Source organism: Amphiprion ocellaris, chromosome 11 (assembly GCF_022539595.1).
Source record: "Amphiprion ocellaris isolate individual 3 ecotype Okinawa chromosome 11, ASM2253959v1, whole genome shotgun sequence".
NCBI classification, from domain to species: Eukaryota; Metazoa; Chordata; class Actinopteri; family Pomacentridae; genus Amphiprion; species Amphiprion ocellaris.
Genome location: NC_072776.1, coordinates 14,609,072 through 14,632,074, shown reverse-complemented (window position 1 = coordinate 14,632,074; position 23,003 = coordinate 14,609,072). Strand labels below are relative to the sequence as shown.

General features: G+C 40.2%; 2 protein-coding genes across 6 annotated transcripts in view; both read right to left on the bottom strand.

Moving 5' to 3' along the window:
• Positions 1–29: 29 nt before the first annotated feature.
• LOC111575383 (ADP-ribosylation factor-like protein 6) lies at positions 30–3,917 on the bottom strand. Of its 4 annotated transcripts, none has more exons than XR_008603256.1 (8): positions 2,919–3,917; positions 2,663–2,713; positions 2,497–2,558; positions 2,316–2,384; positions 2,124–2,218; positions 1,504–1,633; positions 805–1,019; positions 30–450 (listed from the first exon to the last, which is right to left on the bottom strand). XR_008603256.1 is itself a non-coding variant. In XM_055015393.1 (8 exons), the coding sequence occupies exons 1-8, from the start codon at positions 3,039–3,041 to the stop codon at positions 801–803; spliced, it is 603 nt and encodes a 200-aa protein (XP_054871368.1). In that variant the 5' UTR covers positions 3,042–3,917; the 3' UTR covers positions 30–800. The 4 variants fall into 4 exon arrangements, 3 of the variants coding, with proteins under 3 accessions (XP_054871368.1, XP_054871367.1, XP_054871369.1); XM_055015393.1 differs by having other exon boundaries at positions 30–817; positions 964–1,019; XM_055015392.1 differs by having other exon boundaries at positions 964–1,019.
• A 145-nt stretch (positions 3,918–4,062) lies between these two features.
• The window catches only part of LOC111575382 (ephrin type-A receptor 6-like), a 179,471-nt gene continuing 160,530 nt past the window's right edge, over positions 4,063–23,003 (bottom strand). For both annotated transcript variants that reach the window (XM_035952894.2, XM_023280453.3), the window contains 9 exons: positions 22,637–22,707; positions 20,338–20,463; positions 19,422–19,607; positions 14,537–14,598; positions 13,855–14,064; positions 11,241–11,390; positions 7,774–7,967; positions 7,233–7,382; positions 4,063–6,407 (listed from right to left, as the gene is read on the bottom strand). In XM_035952894.2, the coding sequence (XP_035808787.1) occupies positions 6,293–6,407; positions 7,233–7,382; positions 7,774–7,967; positions 11,241–11,390; positions 13,855–14,064; positions 14,537–14,598; positions 19,422–19,607; positions 20,338–20,463; positions 22,637–22,707 (1,264 nt within the window). In that variant the 3' untranslated portion in view covers positions 4,063–6,292. The remainder of the gene's footprint in view (positions 6,408–7,232; positions 7,383–7,773; positions 7,968–11,240; positions 11,391–13,854; positions 14,065–14,536; positions 14,599–19,421; positions 19,608–20,337; positions 20,464–22,636; positions 22,708–23,003) is intronic.

Here is a 23,003-nt window from a genome sequence, read left to right as displayed (position 1 = left end):
GACTGATCTCTTACGAAACACAGCGTACACTCAGCAAATAACAAGCTTTTATTAATGTGAAGATAGTACAATATTCAGCAATGACAGCATTTTGAAAAATAGTTCAATAGATGAAACAAAGCATCTTAACAAAGGATAAAAAAGAAGCAGCTTCAAATAAAAAACGTTTAAATGTTAATGTATACAGAAGGATTTACAGTATATTCGTACCTATCAGGGGGCGCTTTAAACAATCACATACAAATTACACTAATCACATATTTTTGCAAGGTAAATATGGTCTTAAAGGTGTAGCACACACAGGAAATACTGCTATTTGACATTGAAATTTAAGGCCTACAACATCAAGTGTGATGAAAACTGCAAACGCTGAATGAGGTCCAGGTACCGCATCCCACTGCATGCTCACAGGCATTTCAGTCAGTCATGTGCTCATTGTTTTGATATGATCTGGTGAAAGAACAACATTTTTTCCCAATGGAATCAGGTTGTGTTCTATTTTCATGATTTACTAAGGGTTCGGATATAAAAAAGAACTTTTCACAAATGAAAAAAACCATCTAATAATAGTGGACACAACACAAGGAGAGACCACAAGTAAGTATCTATGGTGTACAGTACACAAAAGCCTGATGTGGACAGGATTTATATCTTTACCATGGTTTTTAAAAAAATAAATATTTAGGGTTAATTACAGTCCAAAATACCCTGTTTATTTGGCCAGCAATGATTTAAATCCCATCCAGATACTGAAATCCAATCTATGACAATCACTTCACATATTAACATCTTCATGATACTTACTGTGCAATTTGTTCTATAGGTACGAAAAAAAACAACACACAATTTAGTATGAGTAGCTTATAGGAACCAGATACTTATAACATTTAAATACTGAGAACCCCCTTTTTCGTTTTGTGCCAGTCTGACAGTTTTATTGAACGTACTAAACAGGCATATTACCTTGTAGCCAGTCCAAACCTTCCTGTAGACCCTCTCCTTTGATAGCATTGCTGGCACTGAAAAATAAGATGTCGAGGAGTTAATCTGCTTGTGGCACACATTCACTTTCTTCTTGACTTTTCTTGGATCCTGGACGTTCCAAGCTGTCTAGCTCTTAATCCATCAGCTTCCCATCTGTCTAATGAGTAAACAAGGTGGAAAACACATGTATGAAGGAGAGCCAGGCTTTTGGATAACTACATGTCTCCGTGCCTCTCAGTAATGTTTAACCTATGAGCCATGGAGAAGTCAAATAGGCAGATCCAGGAAGTAACCAGAAAGTAAACATGCTGGTCGCTTTACTGTCTCCGTTTAAGACTTTAAGCTGTAACCTGGAAAGCAGAAAATGCTGCAGGAGAGGATATGATGGGGTTGGTTCAGTTCAGTCAGTGTAATCCAAGTTCACTTCCTTCTAAACTACTGCTAGTTCCTGTTGTGCTTGAAAAATGTTTAACGTCTTACATAGTTTTCTGCTTTTCTTAAGGATGACAGATATATTACCAGATGTGCCAGGGTTTGTCTTTGATGTTCTCCAAACTCAACATCTGTGAGACCTTCACAGAAGACATTGCGTCCCGCAGATCCATCTTGTTAGCGAAGAACAATACTGGGATCTTTTTGATGCGGATATCTGGATAAAAAGAAAAATGTAAAGATCATCAGCTACCAATAGGACAATTTTTGTCTAAATTTTAGATGTCGTGTTTTACAGTTAAGGGATTTCAGTGCTGATACTGGCAGTTCAGGACTGAAGCTGATAGTTTATGTGGCTATTTAACACTTTTAAAAATACAGAATTCCACTGGACTGAAAATACATAAACACTGCATTTTCCTTGTTACTTAGATTTATTTTTAAATGTGACAACAATTCAGTCGAGACCATGACATTCCTAATACTACTACTAATGTCAGTGAAATGTGTTACTGCATACTTTTCTTAAATGGCAAAAATACTACTTGAGGCTGTAAGTTTCCTCAAGACAAATATTCTGAGAAAATATTTAATTTAAATAGCCTTTCTTCCACTTTACTCCTTCCCTTTGTAAATTGCAAGTATTTAAAATTTTTCAGGCACACCGTTTTCAAACTGTGTAAAACAGAATTGCAGGGATTGCATACCGTCATGGTTAAGAAGTGTATCTAGCTCCTCTTTTGCAACAACCATCCTCAGTTTGTCACCGCTGTCAATGACAAAGATGATGGCGTGGCTTTCTCTACAGAAGACACAAAAAACGTAAGTGACACAGCGGTGATAAAATGCTTCAACATTTGATCAGTGACAGTCATGCTGTGCGTGTTTGTGTGTCCTACTTGTAGTAATGCTCCCATAGGTTTCTGTATCTGCTCTGCCCAGACATATCAAAGACTGTGAACGACAGGCTGCATGCAGAGAGAGAGACAGAGGAGACAAAAGAGCTTAGAGTGACACAAAGTGCTGGATTAGTTATTTAGAATTTGGCTGTAAACTAATCAAATGTCATTTGCATTATACCTTGAACTCTTGAACTTTTCAATGTTGAAGCCAATTGTCGGGACTATTTCTTGCGCCTGTACCTGCATTGCACCACCACACAATACAAGCACACAGAAACAGACAAGTAATGGCAAAAGTATGTCAACAAGGAAACGATATAAGAAAAGGATAATACGGGCTTTACCTGACTAACATGTTTCCAGTCTTCTGACAAAGGGCCTAAATGATTCGAATGCTGAAAACAAGCAATCAGGGAATGATTGCAGTGAAATAAAGATTTTGACAGGCCTTCTTACAAGATGTATCCCAAATTATCACGGTTTTAGAAGATTTATGTCTGTGTCCCCATGGCAGGACTACAAACACTGTCAATTCCACAACAATCCTTCTAACAAGACATCAAAATGCCCAGCTGCTGAAGCTCAGTGTCGTGAACTTACATTAGCTGGTTTGAGTTGGTTGATGATGGTCGTTTTGCCGCTGTTGTCCAGTCCCAAACACAGAACGTTGACCTCTTTCTTCCTCAGGCCGAGCCAGCCCGACAGTTTATCCAGCAGCCCCATTCCACGCGTCTGATGCTACACCATTTAAATCTTACAACACATAACCCCATAGATGGTCTGATTGCTGGGAATTAAATGTGTTACATTTACAAATTCTCATTAAAACCAACATGAATGTTAAACATAACCGTGAACAGTTTGCTCCCGGCTACTTGCTGTGAACAGTGTCACAAGCTGAGATGCTGCCTGGGCATGCCAGCTTGTGACAGGTAATCCTATTAGGGCGAATTAAGCTCAGTGAACCTCCCAGTGACCTGATGGTGGAGTATGGAGCGTGCCAGGCCCCCCATCCTGGGGTGTTTGATTTATTACTCCAACACTTTATCTCTCTGAGGGCCCCCCTCTTGTTATGGGCCCCGTGGAGGCACAGAAGCTCACATATACTCAGCGATAGCAACTTATCCTCTGCATCTCCTGCTTGCCTAATATATGCAACCACCCTCACTTGGTGGTGCTTCACAACCTAATTTGACCCATCTGTGAAACAGTGTTCTAATGGAATAGAAAAAATAATAAATATACAAACATAAAATCACAGTACAATAAAGAAGAAGTTTCCCATTTCAAATCTGGCAACTATAGTGTCATATAACATGTTTTGAGTCCTGTAAATGTAACTTTATTAGTAAAATATGTAGACGTGATGAGGATAACTCCAAGCAGAGGGAATGTAGCTTGCTCAATCTGTAAATTATATATCCCATCTTAGATTTTCCCAGTGATAGCAGGACTTTCAATTACACTTCGCACATGGCAGCTCTGGAGCTGCTCAGTGGTCCAACAGCTCCATCTTTTGGAGCGAATGATTCCATGAAAAAGTCAAGGCTAAGGGATCTTGTGAGATTTAGCTTTGTCAAATTAAGTTATATATTAACAGAAGTTTCTTTAATAAGGTGAAGAAAGGCTGGTGAGGTTTCTTCCGCCTCATCTTATAGCTGAAAACAACACTTGAATCACTCTCTGTCGGCTCTGTTTGCTCTCCCAAGTTACACGTGGCAACAAAACTGAATGAACAGTCAACCACCAGAACTGTTCATCTTTATTTGCAAATAAATATTCGCTGTAACTGCCTCTTACAGTGTGCAAGATCTACAACATCTCTTTGGAAATTATAGAAAAATAAAATACAAGAATTATAAGTATACTTGTACTTTGTACAAAAGAACGTTCTAACATTGCTCAGCAGTAGAACATGCTAAACAAACAGCATCTGATAATCTCCGTATCCTGTAGAGGGGGTTGGTGACTGTGAGCGCGTGTGTGTGCAAATGTGTGTGCGTCTTTGATGTGTGCGTGCACCGTTCCGGACGCATGACCACGCTGTGACCGAAAGGCACAGATCATCTCTCCATCCAGTCTCGCCCTTGACATTAATCATTGAGCTCCAGTTTGTAATAAAAAACCCGCATCAGTGGACGGGGTGGTTATTCTGGTACAATTCAAGCTAATGGCTAGGTCCTGTGACTGCACTGAAACTTAGAAACCACTATAAAGTGTTTGCATGTTGAACAGACTGTAAGGCATTCTGTGTGTGTTTGTTCTGTGTGTGTCTGAGCATGTGTGTTTGTTACTGTCGATGACACATGATAAGTTATGATGCTGCTGTTTATGTTGGTTCTCTCTCCGCCTTCCTCATAGTCTCTCTGCTGCACAGTTCTGTCCTCACCAACACAAAACTAACACTACTGCCTGTTTTTTTTTTCTCAACAGTTTCCGTCAACCAGCTTTTAGCTACTTCTGCTGCCTCCGACTCAACTAACTAGTTATATTCTGCAGCGCTTCATATTCACGTTACTCAAGAAAATGTTGATTTCAATGGCAAACATCTGGCAACATGACATTATCTACTGCAGATCAGGAAATTATTCATTTCAGACTATGTTTATGTACACTGGGTTCCTTTACTGCCACAATACCACAACCTTTACAAGACCACAACGCTGGCATACACCTGCTCTGTGAAACCCATCTAGACTAATCTCCTCTGACATCTTGAGCCCACTGTCTCAAAAGTGCAAACTGCTGCCTGTGTTGTATGTGTGTGTGTGTGTGTCCAGGCAAAAAAGTAGAAAGAAACAATGATATGAAAGGATTTCAGCAAATTCTGAAGAACCATATAAGTCCATGTTAAGTTTCCAGACAATTTGAAACATCTCCTATCTATAGCTAAGTTTTGTGAACATTCATATATTAAGACAGTGGAGATTGTGTACTTTCAGGCAATGTAGAACATTCACAATTCAAAAATAATAATAATAATTTAAAAAAAAATTGGGCTGATCACATGACTGTGAGTACACCGGTTGCTAAAAACTGTCAGAATAGACTTGTATGGTTATTCATCTGAAATCAACAGATCCGGTTCTGCGAGTTTAGCTTAGAACAGAATAAAAACAGGTGGATGGTGTGTGAGCCTCATGTTTCTACGTCAACAAGAGCTCTCTCATTGCACAATTCTACATCTCTCTCTGAGATACTGAGGTGACTGCATAATACTGTATTGCTGATTTGGATAAAAAATAATTAGATAAGATCCAGATTTACTAGGGCTTTCACATACAGGACTGCACATATATTGATATTAGGTTATAATAATAATTATTACTTGTCTATACACTTTTAAACATTCAAGAAATCTCCGTAACTTGCTTCTTGCTTCTTTCTTCAAGTATTAGTGTACCAGATTCTCTGGAGAGCGGGTAACTAAAGCAATCCAAATAAACTTTTTTTAATGATAAATTATCAAACTCCAAAATAAAAAATCATCGAGGATATATATTTTTTTTCAAAGGACAAAATGTTTCGATTGCACACCCGATAGCAGCTACATGAGCACATAACTCGGAACAAGAAATGAACAGACAAAAAAAAAAAAAAAAAGAAAAAAGGTCCAAAGATTCAGTAGATTACATTTGCAAATCTACATCTCTAGATATTGTTGCTCCACACACAAGTACTGCTGTTGCAACAAGGCATTACATTCCCCTAAGTGAGGGCCTGGGCCAGTCTGTAAAGTCTATCAGGCTGTAATAGAACCAGGCAGACTGTGTCAGGGGTGTATAGTAGAAAAGGTTTGTTACTATGGGATGTGTGGGACCAGGGGGGAGTCTGCTGGAGCAGTCTGGCCAATGACCTCCTGTATGAGGGGTTAAGAATCAGGCACAGGCTGTAGACTGTCTGTCACATGGTCTAGACTTCACTCCCATCTGGTCCGTCTGTCTGTCCATCCCAGGTTGTGTGTGAGGGTGTCCTCATACATGGAAACCCTTCTCCTGTTCGTGCAGTAGCTGGAGGTGAAGGGTCTGTACGCTGCTGATGATCCGCCTCTGGTGGCCGATCAGCTCCACACCAATACGCCTCACATCTCTAGGCCGAGCAGGGAGACACAAACGCACGCAAAGACACACAGAAACACTTTAGTCTATACTGTAAGCGTAAGAACTTTACAGCGAAAGCATTTATTTCCTCTTAGAGACCTTCAGAGTAGCGTAAGTGGTAAAAAGCAGTGGCCTATAGAACATATGGCAGATGTGCTTTAAAATCCACTCATCACTCTAAAGGTCAGAAAGGATGAACACAAGAATCATCCCTAGCCTTTCTAACCTTGAGAAAACATACACTTCTATGTCAATAAAGGCAACTAAGTAATGTAAAAAAACTCGAGCATAAGGGAAATTAGCGGATTGAGCCTTTAAATCAGCATGGCTGCTACTGGGTTTTGTCAGTAAAGTCTCTCTTCTGCAACTGATAAACCCATGAAAACTCGTCTCTCTGCACCAAACGTAGATATTTTTAAGTTTTTTTCCATGAAAATAATCTCTTCTTGCTCTAAAATGGCTATTTGCTGCAACACACACAAACCAGCTGACCTATGCCTCAACCCAAATACCATAAAACTACTCTACACTTCACAATGACGAGTTGTAATTCCAGAGTAATTCGGCCATACGTGATTCATTTATACATTAAATGGACTCTTAAGAGGAATCAATAATACAGAAAGACCCTTTGATTAATTAGGTTTGTTATGTAGGAAACTCCAGTCTTCTAAATCCGTGTTTCTGTCATCAGTACACTGCTCAGCAATGGCTCTGACTGCTTTTTCAGAAAAACACCATATGGACATGTTAACAAAGAAAACAAAAAGATATTCACAAGTAGCAGCCTTTAAATAACGGTTTGTCTACTCACTCAATACTCATCCTGGCCACAGAATCCAATGTGTTGTAGCCCGCTGCCATGAAATTGCTCTTGTACTGACTCATCTTGATGGAGTCCAGCCAGTCGCCGACAGAGATGAACATTGGGTAGTCCATTTCCTCCCCCGGAGATTCTGGTAGACTGATAGGAGAAAAAGAAAAAAAAATGTTAATATCAGATCCTACTTGTGTTTTTACAGCATCCCAGAGTTAAAAAAAAAAACTTGAAAATGAAACAAAGTTCTCAGAGTGACACATATTTGGAGATACTTTTAGGCGTAGGAGTAAAAGCATTTATCAACTTTCAAGGGAAGTAATTCTATCTTTGCCTGGATTCGGGAGAATTGTCCTATCATAGCTCAGTGTTTATTGTCACTCCAATAACTCTCACATTCTGCTCTGACGTAAGAGCACACCCACAGATTGAAGAGCCTGAAAAATATGTTCCCTGCTCACATCCATTTAAAACAACCTGCAGTGAATTTACTCTAAAGTGCATTTCATAACAAAAAAAAACCCTTTTAATAAAGTACCTCTGAATATCCTCTACCAGTGGAAGCAGACTGCTGGGGTTCCGAATTAGTTTATCCAAGAAGGAAACAACATCTGTGAATTTGGGCCGATGATTCCTCTCCTTCTGCCAACAGTGCAGCATCAGTTGGTGCAGAGCCACCGGGCAGCCCATTGGTGCCGGCAGCCGATAGCCCTCCTCAATGGACAGAATCACCTGGAGAAATAGTTGGATGTGTTAAGGAGTCTAAATGCAGAAGTGTCAGAATGTGTTAAGCTTAGAAAATACGCTATTTGGCTGGAAACTGTGAGACCTTTAGTGTGCGTCATACCGGTTTACTCATGAGCGGTTCGAACAGCCAAAGTGCTGTTTTTCTGTGACATTGCAGCACACAAGATCAAATCATTACATGTATTGGCATGTATTGCTAAGGATGTAGGGTCGCATTAAAAAGCATAAAAAAATGATAGTTCTGTGAATTGGTTCGACTTTTCGAGTATCACAAAATTTCCTAGGACTGTGTTATGACATTTAAGAACTAATACGATTAATATTATTACTGTTCTATGCAAGTGGTGACATTTTCTGTTGAAGTTAAGCATGGAAATACAAAGGTAGAATAGTGTCATATTTTCATAGAGCAGCACAAAGTTATAAATTGTGCATTTAAACGTAATGTTTCAAAGAACTGCAGTGAAGAACGTGTGCTTGTATTTGACCTGTAACTTCTCAGAGTCATCCTGTCTGTTATTCTTGTGCTCACGCTGCACTACCAACCAATTTCCACATGTGTAACATACCAGTGTGAATCTCTTTATGATTTCAGTGGACAGTCTGCATAACCTCTATACAGTATATCTCCATTTCTCCATGGGAAAGTGCACTATCTACATGTATCTTTGCAGGGAGCAGTGGTAAGTGGCTGACCAGGATGAGATAGTGTAAGGCTGGTTTTGTGGCTTGGCTGGCCTTTTGCCTTGGAAAGCACTTCTAAGCAATTCCCAAACAGCACAAATCCTCCCCAAACCCTGGGACCTTAGTGAATGTGTGCGTGTGCGTATAGATGTGTATGCTTCTGTGTGTAAAGGGTTGAAGGGATTACGGTGGAGCTTTCACACTCAGCGGAGAGACGGATGGATCTGCTTCCATCGTGGTCCCTCCAATCCCTGACCACAGCCCAGGGATCAGCGGGTTGCTCAGCCACACTGAATCCACAGCTTTAAACTCCCCCTCGACTAGACCCAAGTCCTCTGAACCTCTGACCTTTACTGCTCTTTTCTATTCCCTCTTACTCATCTTTTTCATCCTTTTTGTGTGGATCTCACCAGCGTTTCTGTTCCTAACCTCCTCTCTCTCAGAGGTAGGTTTTTGATGTGAGTAAACAGTCACAGAGCAGGTGAAAGGGCAACAACTTTAAGAGATAAAATGGAAAACAAACTCAGAATTCACTCAGTGGAGCAGGACGTGATCTGAGAAGTCAATGTTGCTGTGGTGTTGAGGTTACAGAATCAGGCTTGTGAGACAAACATGACTCACGCTCATTCCTTGTAAGTTGAAACACTAGCAGCGCTTCCATGTTCGCAGAATATCCTCTGAGTTAGCTTATGTAGCTTTGTCAAACAGCTCAACCAGGAAAGACAAAAATGACAGCAAAAGCAACACAAAGAACTTGTAATGTATTTGTTTAGTTCTATATGCAATGTAGCCTTGACAGCAATTTTGACTAAAGACACAAAGGCCACTTAATAACACACTCTTGGCCAGCTGCTTATACAATCAGTGCAATAACTGTTCAGAGTAAATAAAGACAAATTGTATGATCCACAAGTCAAATCTGTACAAATAACACAAGGTAAAGGCAATACTTGGTATCTGGACACAGTTTTAGCTTGATGAGATTTTCCTAGGGGGTAATCTGAAAGCTTTTGAATCTGATTTTTAACAAATTGATTCACCAGGGATCGTGCACAAAATCTTTTTTTCAAGTGAAAAGATAGTTTGTTCCAGATTCAGCTGGCAGCTACCAACTGTTCCTAAGGGAGTAATGCCTTCAGCATCTCTAAAGCCCTGGTTACATTACTGACGATGGACTTCTGTCACCAACATGACAAACTGTGATTGAAATTGAATCTTATACACACCGGTCAGCTGTAATATTATGGCTTGTATTGTGTTCGCTAAACAGCTCTCTCCATCAGGTACAGATTCCACAGACCCCTGAAGGTATCCTGTGGCATCAGGCAGTGCATCATTTAAGACCTTTAAGTCCTGTGGTTGGGCCTTTATGGATTGGATTTGTTTTTCCAGAACATTTCACTGATGCTCGATCAGACTGAGGTCTGGGGATTGTGGACACACTGATCTCTTTGTCATGTTTCTCAAACCATTCCTGAACAATTTTTATACTGTGGCAGGGAGCATTATGGGGCCACTACTAACAGGAAACATGTACATGGCCTGTAACAATGTCTCATTTCAATGTAGCCTCCTCATGAATGCCAAGACCCAAGGTTCTTTTGCAGAACATTGTCCAGAGCTTTACATGGCCTCTGTTGGCTTATCTTGCTCCCATAGTGCATCCTCTCTCTGCCCTGTCGCCGATTCATCGTTTGTCCTTTGTTGAACCATTTTTAGCTGGCACTAACCACTGCATGCTGGGAATACCTCACTGGATCTGCCGTTTGGGAAATGCTCTGAGCCAGTTGTCAAGCCATTACAATGTGGTTCTTATCAAAGTGGCTCAGATTGTAACGTAACACATTTTTCTACTTCCAACGCAATGACTTCAATAACTGACTATAAATTGCTGCCTAATCCATCCATCCATCCATCCATCCATCCATCCATCCATCCATCCATCCATCCATCCATTCATCCATCCATCCATCCATCCATCCATCTATCCATCCATCCATCCATCCATCCATTCATCCATCCATCCATCCATCCATCCATCTATCCATCCATCCATCCATCCATCCGAACTGGAGCATTTTTAGAATAAGATAAACAATGCTATTCACTTGAGCTGTCAGTGGTATGACTGATCAATGCAGGCTGTAGCTGGAGTTACACATTCTCTTGGTGTGCTTTTGTGTCAAATATGCTTGTGTTTTATACGAATAAAGTAAATTTGACAATTAACAAACAAAAAGCCATCAAACTAATTAAGATATCAGTCGCCGATGCCAACATTCTCCTTTGCCCTGATATGAACAACTTCACCAAATCAAAAAGCCTCAAGGTCCAGTTAATCAAAGCTGGCACATTGTATTAAAGTACTTTAAGCTTTCAGGCTTTAAACTTTTCAAGTCCGTAAAATGGCAACTGAGGAGGGAGAGTAGAGAGGAGATGAAGAGACAATCATGCCGTCATCAAAAGCTGTGAAGAGTCATTTTGTTGTTATTTTTTTGTAACTCGAGAGAACATTTTCACAGAGCGGTCTAAGTGTCTCTTTGTCATATGAATGGACTGGAGCATAATACTCACGTCCTGATTGGACATCTCCCAGTACGGCCGTTCTCCATATGACATCACTTCCCACATGACGATGCCGTAGCTCCACGCGTCGCTGGCGGAGGAGAATTTCCTGTATGAGATGGCCTCGGGAGCCGTCCATCGGATCGGGATCTTACCACCCTGTTTACACATAAACATAACTTATGCACTGAGGGACAGACTCACACTAACATGGAAGTATCAGCAAAGCAGTACAATTATGTTATTTTTAAAAAGAATTCTGTGAAAAACAATCTCTTAACACATAGACTCCACATTTCAAGGACACTTGACTACTAAATGATTCTTGGACAGCTGTGGGCCACTTCAGTTGTAGTTCAAGCTCAAAGAAAATCTCTTTTGGTAGTCTTCTACTACACTAAATATGATGATTGTGACCTTTATCTGTCCAGTTGCTTTTGCACCTCTAAACTTTAGGAGCATTGTGTTTAAAAGCCACTGTAAACCTCCTACACAAGTTGTTTCTACACTTATATACAGTGTTGTGACACAAATGAAAGCTGAGACTTTGCATTTCACTGCATTATCCATTATTTTATTGTAAATTGAATGCGCTGAAGCACAAGAGCCTGAAGAACTAAAAATGAGTGACTGTCCAAATACTTGTGGTCTGAACTCCATGTACTGCATTTGGTAAGTTATTAAAAAAAAATATGTATCTCAGCATCTCAGTGGCCTCAACCCTGCAAACGCTGCTGTCCAGCAGAGTTGCTACTTGTAGAGAGTGGCTGTGAAAGGATGCTCAATATTTCATTAATACTGCTGTCACAAATGGTCTCCTTTTCTTAATATGGTGTTTATTGCCTACAGTTTTCTCCTTCTCACCTTACCTCAACTTTCACTTTCCTTCTGTGGATTTTTTTGTGATGCAGAAAGTTCAACTTGGAACCATAAACATAGCTTTTCTTCGCACAAAAAACCTCAATACAAACCAGGAAATGGAGGTCACCATGGGCTCAGACAGATTTACAGAACACTGTCTTTTCAGCACAAGAGTTTGGAGGTTTAACTTTTGCAATCTAAGGTAGCGTCATCTTTTGCTGACCTCCAGAGTGAAGGAAGAAAAAGTCACAATTTTATCAGTCTAATCAAGCAGGATTAGAGTGATGCGTCGGTTCGCTTATTTCCCAGGCTTCCATAGATAGTATTAGTATGTAGATACAATCTTTTTGGTTTCCAATGGATTATTTCCAATGGAAGCTGTTTGAGAGTAACAATGATAAGGTATTGGCTCATCTCTAGTACTAGTGTGGTGGTAAAAACAACCTTTCTGATGATGCAAAGCTTTCACAAAACTATGGATGCTGGTTCATGCATCAGTTTTTACGATACTGTGACACAGGGAGGATCAGCCACAGAACGACTGTTAAGGTGCATCCTGTAAACCTTCTGTAGATCTCTGTAAAGTGAATTTTTGTTGCAGGACCTCTACTGCTGCTCCTGTGCTTTTCACAGCACAAAACTTCCAATCTTTACTTCTAATGAGGTTCTCGACCGAAGCCAAGAACAGACCACAGTCAGCCAACTGGCAGTGACTAACACTGAATTGAGGAACAACTTGTATCACAGATATGACTGTGCAGTGCAACAGACTAAAGGTGAAATATGAAAATAAGACTTCATGAAAATCAATTTGTATTTCTGACATTGCATTTGCTTGGCAGCTTCCTGTATGAAACTGTAACTATGGTTGGAGACAGACTTCATACGAACTGTTGGAAATGTTTTTAAGCTTGTAGGCTTTTCAACTCAAAAACAGAATACATGTTTGATTCAGAAGGTACCTCTGAGTTCTATTAATGATTTTTTAACCTTTATTTATGCAGGGTCGTTTCACTGATAGCTAACCTCTGTTTCACAGGATCAAATAAATTATGATTCGGCTCTGAATGTCCCTGTTCTACTACATCTTAAATCACTTAAAGTCCCTCTTTGGTCACTGATCAAAACCTTACAAGCTCTATTTTATGTATTTACATGTAGAAGTTTTCCAATGAATATAATCCCTTCCTGAATTAAAATGGCTTAGATAACGCTATATTATTGTTTTCACACCTTCTGCTTCGATCCAGAAAACAAGTCTGAAGGGGAATAATGATGCGTAAAAGGCCCGACCTGCAAATTGACAGGACTGGTTTCATAGGTTAATTACATAAGAAACCCCTGAAACTGTATCCATGTTTTTGAAACTGTCAGTGGTATAGTGTAGTTTCAAGGTGGAGATGATCTGCCACAGCGCTGACTGCTTGTTTTGCTCATGATGTGTCTGATGTGTATCTTTATAAATCGATGATTAAAAGGTAGCCTCAGGTAAGTCAAAGCAAAAGTCCTTAGGCATTCAGATTTGTAATTTCCCATGTAAAAACACATCTGTGATAAAACGAATCCTTTTACAGTCGCGCCCAACATGTCACTGACACATCAGACCAAATCAATGAACCAGTCTATCCTGTGTGAACCCTGCACAATAAAAAAAAAAAAAATCCCTGTTGTGACATACAACAAGCTCTGTTAAAACCTGTAAAAAATTAGCAGTAGCAGCTGCTTGTTTTACGAGAGATGAGTATTGAGGTGTCAGGTGTACCGTTGTGGTGTAAGCTGCCTCCGGGTCGTCCTCCAGCACTCGGGACAAGCCGAAGTCTGACACTTTACACACCAGATTGCTGTTGACCAGGATGTTTCGAGCCGCCAGGTCTCTGTGAACGTAGCCCATGTCTGACAGATACTTCATGCCCGAGGCGATGCCACGCAGCATGCCAACCAGCTGGATGACAGTGAAGTGACCGTCATGTTGCTGACAGGGAGGACCGGATGCAGAGGGAAATAAACAGACAGAGAAGGAGCCATTTCAAAAAAACAAAACAAAAAACGGAAACAGCACAAACAATCAGAGAGAAAAGTAGGGTAAGAGGGAGGGAATAAGGATAAGACAAAGGAAAGACACTATCAGACAACTTAGTATTGTGTTTACAGCAACAGAATATATATCTAAATAGCTCAGTAATTCTTAGAGAGGCGAAGAATATTTAGTTCAGAGTAATGCTGGCAGTAAATCAAGAGGACAATGTGCTACACTATTCCATATTTCACACAAGTCACCAAAGTGACTGAGGGTGAACTTGCTCTCTGCCTGCAAGGCGTTAACCCAAGTACAAAGACACGCAAGGTTACTAAACTGTATTTATAGCAGTGGCTTTGATACCATGCGAGGCCATAATCACGAGGACATAACCATGCATGAGTTCTCTGACCACTTCAACACTCACCCTGAGAAATGAGTCCAGTGATCCATTTTCCATGTACTCCACCACGATCATTACTGGCCTACCTGCAAACACACAAACACAGCACAAACTTCTTATTATAACTTAGAATAACAGATTTATTTAGCTATTAAGGCTAATTTACAATCAAAACAAAATAAATTGGGCATAACTGGAGTCAGATTTGCAATATTCCTGATTTGTTTGCACTTTTTTCCAGTGTAAAATCAGAACATTTGATTTCTGAACCAAGCAGGAAAAAGCCCTCAGATTAGCCCATAGATAGAAGTCTGCATTACATATACACTGACAGTGAGCTTTCATTGATGTAGGAGACATCTTGTGTGCAGTTGTCAAACTTTAGATTCAGGATTTTTAAATGAAAGAGGAGACATATTTGTCATTTGCCATGTCATCCTAAATCATCCACTGATGAATCGGAACTTTTTGGAGTCATGTAGGGGACACTATAGACTCTGGTAAACACTAGCTGACAAAATTACTCTGTCAAATATGATTGGACTTCAGAAGTCCAGGAGAGGAAAAGCAGGGTGAAGTGTGATTTCTGTGTGTGTTTAGCACCGCTGCCAGTCTGAGGCAGAGAAAAGGGAGAAAGAAGGCTGAGGCAACACACACACCATCAGCAGTTGATTGATGCATCAAGTCAAGATGCTCAATTCATTAAACTTTTTCATTTCAACATGTCCAAGCTGCCAAATGGGACCTGATCAGTATTCAGTCCATGTATAACATGAGACATTAGTTAGAAACAAGTGCCAGCCCAGTTTCTCTTTCCAAATGTTATTGTTTCCCCACAGTGGATCCCTACAGTGCTCCTGATTGACTGGTTTACAGCTAGAAGGCAACTGTCCAGGCTTGTTTGTTGGTGAGTCGTGGATCATCCTGAACAGCTGGAAAGATAGAAGGATCTTTTTTTTTTAAACTCACATAGGGATACGGAAACCACCTGATGGAGGATGGAGTGTAATGTCAAAATAGATATTTGTAAAAGGTTTCCCTCAGTACATCTGTATGGTTGCAGAGCGTTTCCTGTTTCCTAATGCAAGAGCACACTAAAAACAACAACAAAAAAAAAGTAGTCTCGTTTTGGAGATTTACAGCATTTAATTCCCTTTTCCTAGGTTTCCACAGTTACATAAAAGTACAGGCAGTACAACAATAACACATCAAGTCTACATCACTGCCTTCAGTGAGATTTACGGGGAATTACACACAGGGAGCTATTTTGCATATATACTCATAGCCCAGCAAACCCAAACCGGCATTTATCACATGTCTACTAATGATCTCAACATGTCATTACTGACACTGAGTGACTCCAGAGAGGCTTCTGTTTAATTATCATATGTGCTGTTGGCTGATAATATTATATGAAGTCTTGCATCTCCACATTATCATGTCTACACTCACAGTCATCTTGGGTGATGTTAAGCCCAGGATGCAGTGATGGTGTCCCTGCAGAACAGTGCCAGAGGGACCATGTCATGAATCACCAAAAGAACCAAGCAGATTGGCATTATTGCACAATCCAAATCATTTTCAAAATGTGCCACTTTCAGTATGCAGCTTGCTGCCCGGAGTTTGTTGTTGTTTTTTTTTTTTACTGGAGTGAAGGGAATTTTGAAAGCAGCACCTAGATGTTGTTGTACTGTTTCGATTTTTAAAAATCTCACACTCATTTTAAATGGAGAGTACAACTTCTGCCCTTAAACAGGTGACTTAGAGTCAATCACTGAAAAGGTTTTAGGCTGAAGACCTCCTTTAGACATCAGTTCACTCTGCTGTTCAACCAAGATCAGAGTTTTGCCAAATTGACTCTTGAATTGTAAAAAAAAAAATAAATTTGTCAGTACTATTATTTGTATGATCACTATTGAGTAAAGGGTCACGTGAATTGTGTCAGTTGCTGTGAATTTACCTCATTGGAGATGAAGGTTGTTATGACTGAAAATGAAATTCAGTTTATTGTATAATATCTTACTGTATCTCAGACTGCAGAACCGGAGAAAAATAATGTGTGAAATGTGCAGTGGAGATAGGAAATGTGTACTGAAAGACTGGTGAGTCAGACTATACTGTAGTGTAGCTGCTGAAACTGAAAACTTTAGGGAAACAGCTCATGTTGCTCACAAGCCACAAGGGCAACAATTAAACCATCACACTGTTACTAAAAAACAAACCACACAGAGATGAGTTTTACACTTCAAGCACTTTTTACACACAGAAAGGCTTGGAAGATGAGAACTAAGAGGTTGATTTAGTAAATGCACACTGGGTTAACTGGCCCACTGACTTTGATAAAGAACACTTCAAAATCACTTTTTGATTCTTTTAAGCAGGAAACATTTGAAACTGTCCAAAACACAACATAATTATGAGAAACAGATGGTGCAAGTCATAGTCACTTGAACACTAACATTTCCTCGTTCCAGTCAACTGGCAATGACGCATTCGTTACTGTACCTTCTACTAAGGTTTAAAAAAATAAAAAAACAGCCGCGAGGTTAAAGAAAACTTCTACTAAAGAAAAGGCACATGCTTTGTGTTGCGTGGTCTTATTTATGTCTGATAATTTCTATTGCAATGAACTCATCAAATGTCTACTGTGGTATTCATGCCAGCAATCAAACTGCTCAAAATCAACACACATTCACAAATAAAGCTAATTAAAGCTGATCCTAACCTACACTCATGTCACAAGATGCATCCTAGTTGGATGAGCAGAGCCTTGTTTGTACCGAACTGTGTCGCTTACCTCAGACCAGACATCATGTTTTCTTTAAAATCTGCAAAATCCAATCACCATATCCTTTCAAATTTCCTCTCTCACCACCCAAATCCAGCGGGGACAGACAGGAAATTATTTGATCAAGCTTGGCTTTCCCGAGCTAATTAGCAAAGTCTGGAAACAATATATAGTTAAGCAGCGCGGCGCCTGAACAAAAACAAACGCACCTGTTTACCAGAATCTAATGTGTCACCTGTTATTTCGGAGCAGGTATAGCAGTCAGTCACAGCACAATTCTCTCCATAATTAGTCTCTGAAGGACAACAACAGATGGAGGGAGTGAAAGATAGAGAGCGTGAGCAAAAGACAAACAGACAGGCAGCCAGACAGAGAAAGATACTCAGTATTAATGCCTCTCTACATACAGTCTGATGCCCCACTGCCAAACACAAATGGCTTTTGATTGCGTGATTAGATGTGCATAGTGCATTGTCTGTGTAGGCACTATTGGATGGGCAGTCATGGGAAATGGTCTGCTCTGATAATTTCCTTTCTTGTAAATGCACATGAATAAGAACCTGGACATAAAATATGATTCTCCCTAAATGACAGTATAGTGAGTCTATTTTTCCTGGCACTTGCAGTAATACTTTCATAGAACATTTTTTGTTGAAAAATGTTTAAATAACTATATGTTTGTCAATCACATGTCTCATTTAATATATGCATAATTTAACAATACTGCAGGATTTTAATTTTAAAAACGCTTATTTCAAGGTCCACTCATTAGTTTTTTACAGAGGTTAAAAAACCACATTCAACCTATAATGACAAAAATCAAGCTTTTTCACAAAAGCAGACACAATATTGTGTCAGAATGACAGAAAGCAATAGCTTTGAAAAAGTTTCTGTTCAGACGTTACAGACCTTTTAATGTCTATCCAGTGCAGCCTGTCAGAAATGTTGACCTCTGATGTGATGAAAAGTCTCTACAGCAGTGACTCCAAATGTTTTTATACTTTTACCATCTGAAATCTCACCTGAGAAATCATCTCAGCGTTGTGTGAAAAGATTTTTCTTTTTACTTCACTCAATCGCTTTAGAAATGGAAGACAACAAAAACTACAGTTAAATCTGTCAGTGAAAAATTATCAGCGATCGGCGGCTTGAATGCAATAAGCAGTAGGCAGTATTGTCCTTTAAAAAGCCTTTAGAGTCTTTAGCAGCAGGGTCAGAGCTGCGGAGCGTCCTCTATTTAAATTCAGGGAGGGGCTCAAAGTCTTCAGGGGACACATTTATATTCACAGCGATGTCTCAGTTTATACAGCCCCTGTAAAAACAACCATATGTTGCACTGGGTGAGCCCCGTAAAACAGAGCTCGTTAACAAGTCCCCATTCTCACATGCACACGCCTTCCTTTTGTGGATAAGGCACAATTCCTGGACAAAGATGTAGCATTTGAACTTACAAAACCATACATGCCGGCCACCAGCACGCTCACCTTGGCTATGCAGAGGATAATTCACAAAACATGAGCCCAAACCCAAACTATGTGTCTCTGTTATTCAAGACTGAAAAAGATAAATAAAACTGCTGCAACTTTAAAGGTGTTTTTACAGCAATTTACCATTCGAAAAACCAAAGGTGTAAATTTATCCATCAGACTGTGATAAACAGTGTGATTGGCAAAGAGATAACGACTTCAAATGCTGTTGTCGCATTTTATTTTGCTTTTAAGTGAAAAGCTTAATGAGATGCTGTCACAGAACAACAAAACTGTGTTTTCATAGAAAGATAGTGATTTAGTTTGAGATGCTTATGTGGCACGAAATTCTTTTTTTTGCTCCATGTGGAAAAATGCCAAACATTTAAAGCAGGAATTTATAGACGAAGCAGGGTTTGAGAGACCAAACACCAGTGATGTAGTTGTTGACAGCGATTACATGGAGATGTGAGGGAGTGACACTCACAATCACTCCAATTCTCTGTCACTGAAAGACATTTTTGTATTTAACATTCGCTTGAGCAGTGAAGAGATTTATCTGAATGCTTAAGTGCAAGCACACATTTTATCAGTGGTACATAGTCACAATGGGGAGTTGAGTCAGTTAAGACCCATTTCCCTCAATCTTTCTTACTTTTCGTGACCACGCCCTCCAGCCTGATAATGTTGGGGTGGTCGAACTGGCCCATGATTGATGCCTCGCGCAGGAAGTCCCGCCTCTGACGCTCCACATAGCCTCCTTTCAGCGTCTTTATGGCCACAGCAATCTCCTTCTTCCCCGGTGTTCTCAGGCGGCCGCTGCACACCTCGCCAAATTCCCCTGGAGAACACACAAACACAATCAACAATTCACATTACATTGCCTGACATTCATTTTCTGGAGACTCACTCAAACCACAGCCACTGCTTGCATAATCCTAACGCCAACCTTCAAACTTTGAATCTTCATACCATGCTTTAATGATTTACTTTAGTGGAACACGCTTTTGGTTGCACTAAAAGACACATGAACACACACATCACACAAACACAGCAGGGAGTTCACGACAAATTCCACATCATCAGCAGGTAGCACAATATACCACCTGGGGGCAGTGTTGCAATTTCCACCTAAAGTCCTGCCTTATTACATCTCCGCTGATTAGTTGAACTTCATAACACTCTCTCTTTCACCCTCTACAAAGCCTTGAATCTATTCTTACACTTTCTTTTGTTCTCTAAACCTGTTAAAGCTTTAATATTCCAACAGGGCGTGCTGAGAAAATGACAGTGAGATAGTGGGATTTAGACAAAAAAGGCATCCTCTTTGGTGTATATAATGGAGTAGAGGGGGTTTATGGCAATTATGTGAGTAAAATGAAAACAGATAATGTTATACGCACATTTAAAGCTATTAATACCCTAACCGACATGAAATGATCTTCTTCTGCCCACAGGCGGATGGTATGAATCAGTGACACAAGAGGATGTGTGTGTGTGTGTGTGTGTGTGTGTGTGTGTGTGTGTGTGTGTGTGTGTGTGTGTGTGTGTGTGTGTGTGTGTGTGTATACCGGCTCCGATCACCCTCTCGATGCGGATCCTGCACGGGTCGATCTCCTTGGTGAATTCATGGATGGCCTGTGTGGGATCTTCATATGTATCGGGATCCACATAAGTCTTTATCCCTGGGAAAGGAACTGTGGACACATAGTGAGAATAATCAATACATCAGGCTGGAAAAAATTTGTATAATAAATTGAACAACCATATAACTTTCACTACGACTATTTGTACTAATTGTTTCTAAGTTCACAGCTTCTTTCTGCTCATGCTGCTTCAACAAATACTACCCAACTAGGGACACTTGTACCCCAGAAGACACTTCCATGGTCTCAGGGGTAAAGTGGAAAATAAACACGCAAATAGGATTACAAGTCCAAGCGGGGCTAATCTTTAGCGTAATTATTTTAACATTAGAAAAGTTATAATAGGCATACTGCACAGGACTAGACATCCTTGTGCTGTCACTGAAAGCATACAAACTAGTCAGAAAACCAGCAGAGATATTGAAACAGGAGATTCAAATAAAAGGTTGAAATGTCTTTTTGTTAAGACAGACCTACACATTCACACAATGCTCACATGTTAGAGGAGAAAGAGGCAAACCTTGTCCCTTCTTTATATACAGCTTTTTCAATATTGTATCAACAGTGGAACATAGGACATTATATAAACAAATGCAAAAATGATTTGGTCACTCTTGAGGCAAACTGTTTCAGACACAGTGAGACACATTTCCCCACTGCTACTGATTATGAGCTGGGAGGCAACGAGTTACACTGTTCAATATCTTCTCTCTAGCGGAGCTGGAGTCTTTTGCTGGAAAGCAGCAGGGAAGTGTGCTGAGTGTTGAGCCAGCCTTTTAACCAGGGCAAGGTCTTAGCTTCTGTTTAATGCGACCATCCGCCCTGCTGAAGTGTCCTTGAGCAAGTCAGTGAATCTTTAAGGCTGCTGCAGTTCTGGCGCTAACCATGACCTCCCGGCGGAGAGGGCCGAGACAAGATCTGTGTTTCTCCTTCAGAGATCGATACAATATCACAAAACAAAAAAAGACAACAATCAGTTGTCTCTGATGCATGAACCGACACCAGAATAACCCAAGGACCTGCTCCTCAAAGCCTCTGATCAGCATCACAGTCTGAGACACGGCACAAGAGATGGAGGGGTTGGAAGACCAAGACTTTGAGTGAACACAAGCTACAAGGTGTGTGTTTTAATCTTGAATATCTGAGACCCGTGTGGCACCTTTAGAAACTAATCTGATATATATTTTTTCTCTCAGCTTTTTTCTATCCATTTCTGGCTCTCTGGCCTCATTCCAACTGTCTGCCGAAAACACTCCTCATTTCTCTTTGTTCTCTCCTCTCTTCCTCTACCTTTCAGCCTAGTTGCCCTCATCCTCATTTATTTCTCCTCCTTGCTCCTCCTCTTGCAATTTTCCTTCACCCTGCCCCATCTTCATCTCCCTGCTCGCTTTCAAACATCTTTCTGTCTTATTTTCCCACCTCACAGCGCTCATTTCTATTTGCATTTTTCATGTCATGAATGAAAACTTCGATATTAAAGACAAAAGAGGCAAAAGCGGCAGAAACCTACAAGAGAGCAGAAGCAGACAGCTCAGGGATGCAGCTGTAAAAACATATTAATCAAAAAATACAAAACAAAAAAAGGAAAAAATCATGTAAAACATCAAATAAAACCTGAGGGGACGTGAAGAGGAAGAGCAAAGAGGAAGGAGAGGAGGAGGAAGAGACAGAAAGATGAAGGAGCATGTTGGTTAAGAGCATTTTGCTCTGTTTACTTGTCTGACATCTTAATTTTTGACACAATTAAATGAATACAGCTGTAGATGTGTCTTACTTTCAAGCATTTATGACAGTAGCAAGTCTGTGCTTTTTGCATCCTGTAACAGCTCATGGTGGAGTCTGTCATTCCAGCGCAAAATCCAATATGCATAAAAACAGAAACCAATGGGATATGATCCACACGGTAGTACACTGTGCAAGTTGAAAGCAAACAGAGAAGCAGGTGACTAGCCTAGTACTGACTGAATCACTTTAATCTTGTGTTTTCTGCTTGTTGGCACAAAACACACAGCTGAAAATAAAACCTGGCGCTACCTCACCAACTGGTAGGAAATTCTGGCACAAGTATGGTTAACAGTAAGACTCTGAAATGTTCTGAACAGATTTTAAAGTTTACCAAAACATAAAACTTACTGAGCAGACGTTCTCCCATCTACATGTGACACTTGTCGACAGATTAGGCATCCAAGGCAACAAAAAACACAGACACAGGCGATTGATTTACCATGTCCGTTCTGATAATTAGTCCTCCTTTTCTCCTCCGAGGTCATCTTGGCCTTAAAGTACCACTGACACCTGGAAAACATACAGATTCAAAGACAGAATTAAAGGTGTGTTTATAAAATGTGCAATGATATTCAATTTTATCAAGCCTGTTATAGTGGGGAATAGTGGAATAAATGCCCATACTTGGGCAGAGATGAGCGTGAATAAGTCTGGAATTAAATGTCTTTTTCATCTGCAGATTCTGTCATCACAAATGGTAATTGCAGGACAATGGTTCATTGCATTTCCCTTCATTTCTTCACATTCTCTTTAGCCAGCTGCTTTAGACACATAGCCATTAGGTGACCTGACTGAGAGTGCAGGAA

Coding starts and splice junctions, on each gene's coding strand:
- LOC111575383 (XM_055015392.1), bottom strand. CDS start 3,041: ATGGGGCTGCTGGATAAACTGTCGGGCTGGCTCGGCCTGAGGAAGAAA. Junction 2,714..2,918: donor ACCAACTCAAACCAGCTAAT/GTAAGTTCACGA, acceptor GCTTGTTTTCAG/CATTCGAATCATTTAGGCCC. Junction 1,020..1,503: donor GACAAACCCTGGCACATCTG/GTAATATATCTG, acceptor CTTATTTTTCAG/TGCCAGCAATGCTATCAAAG.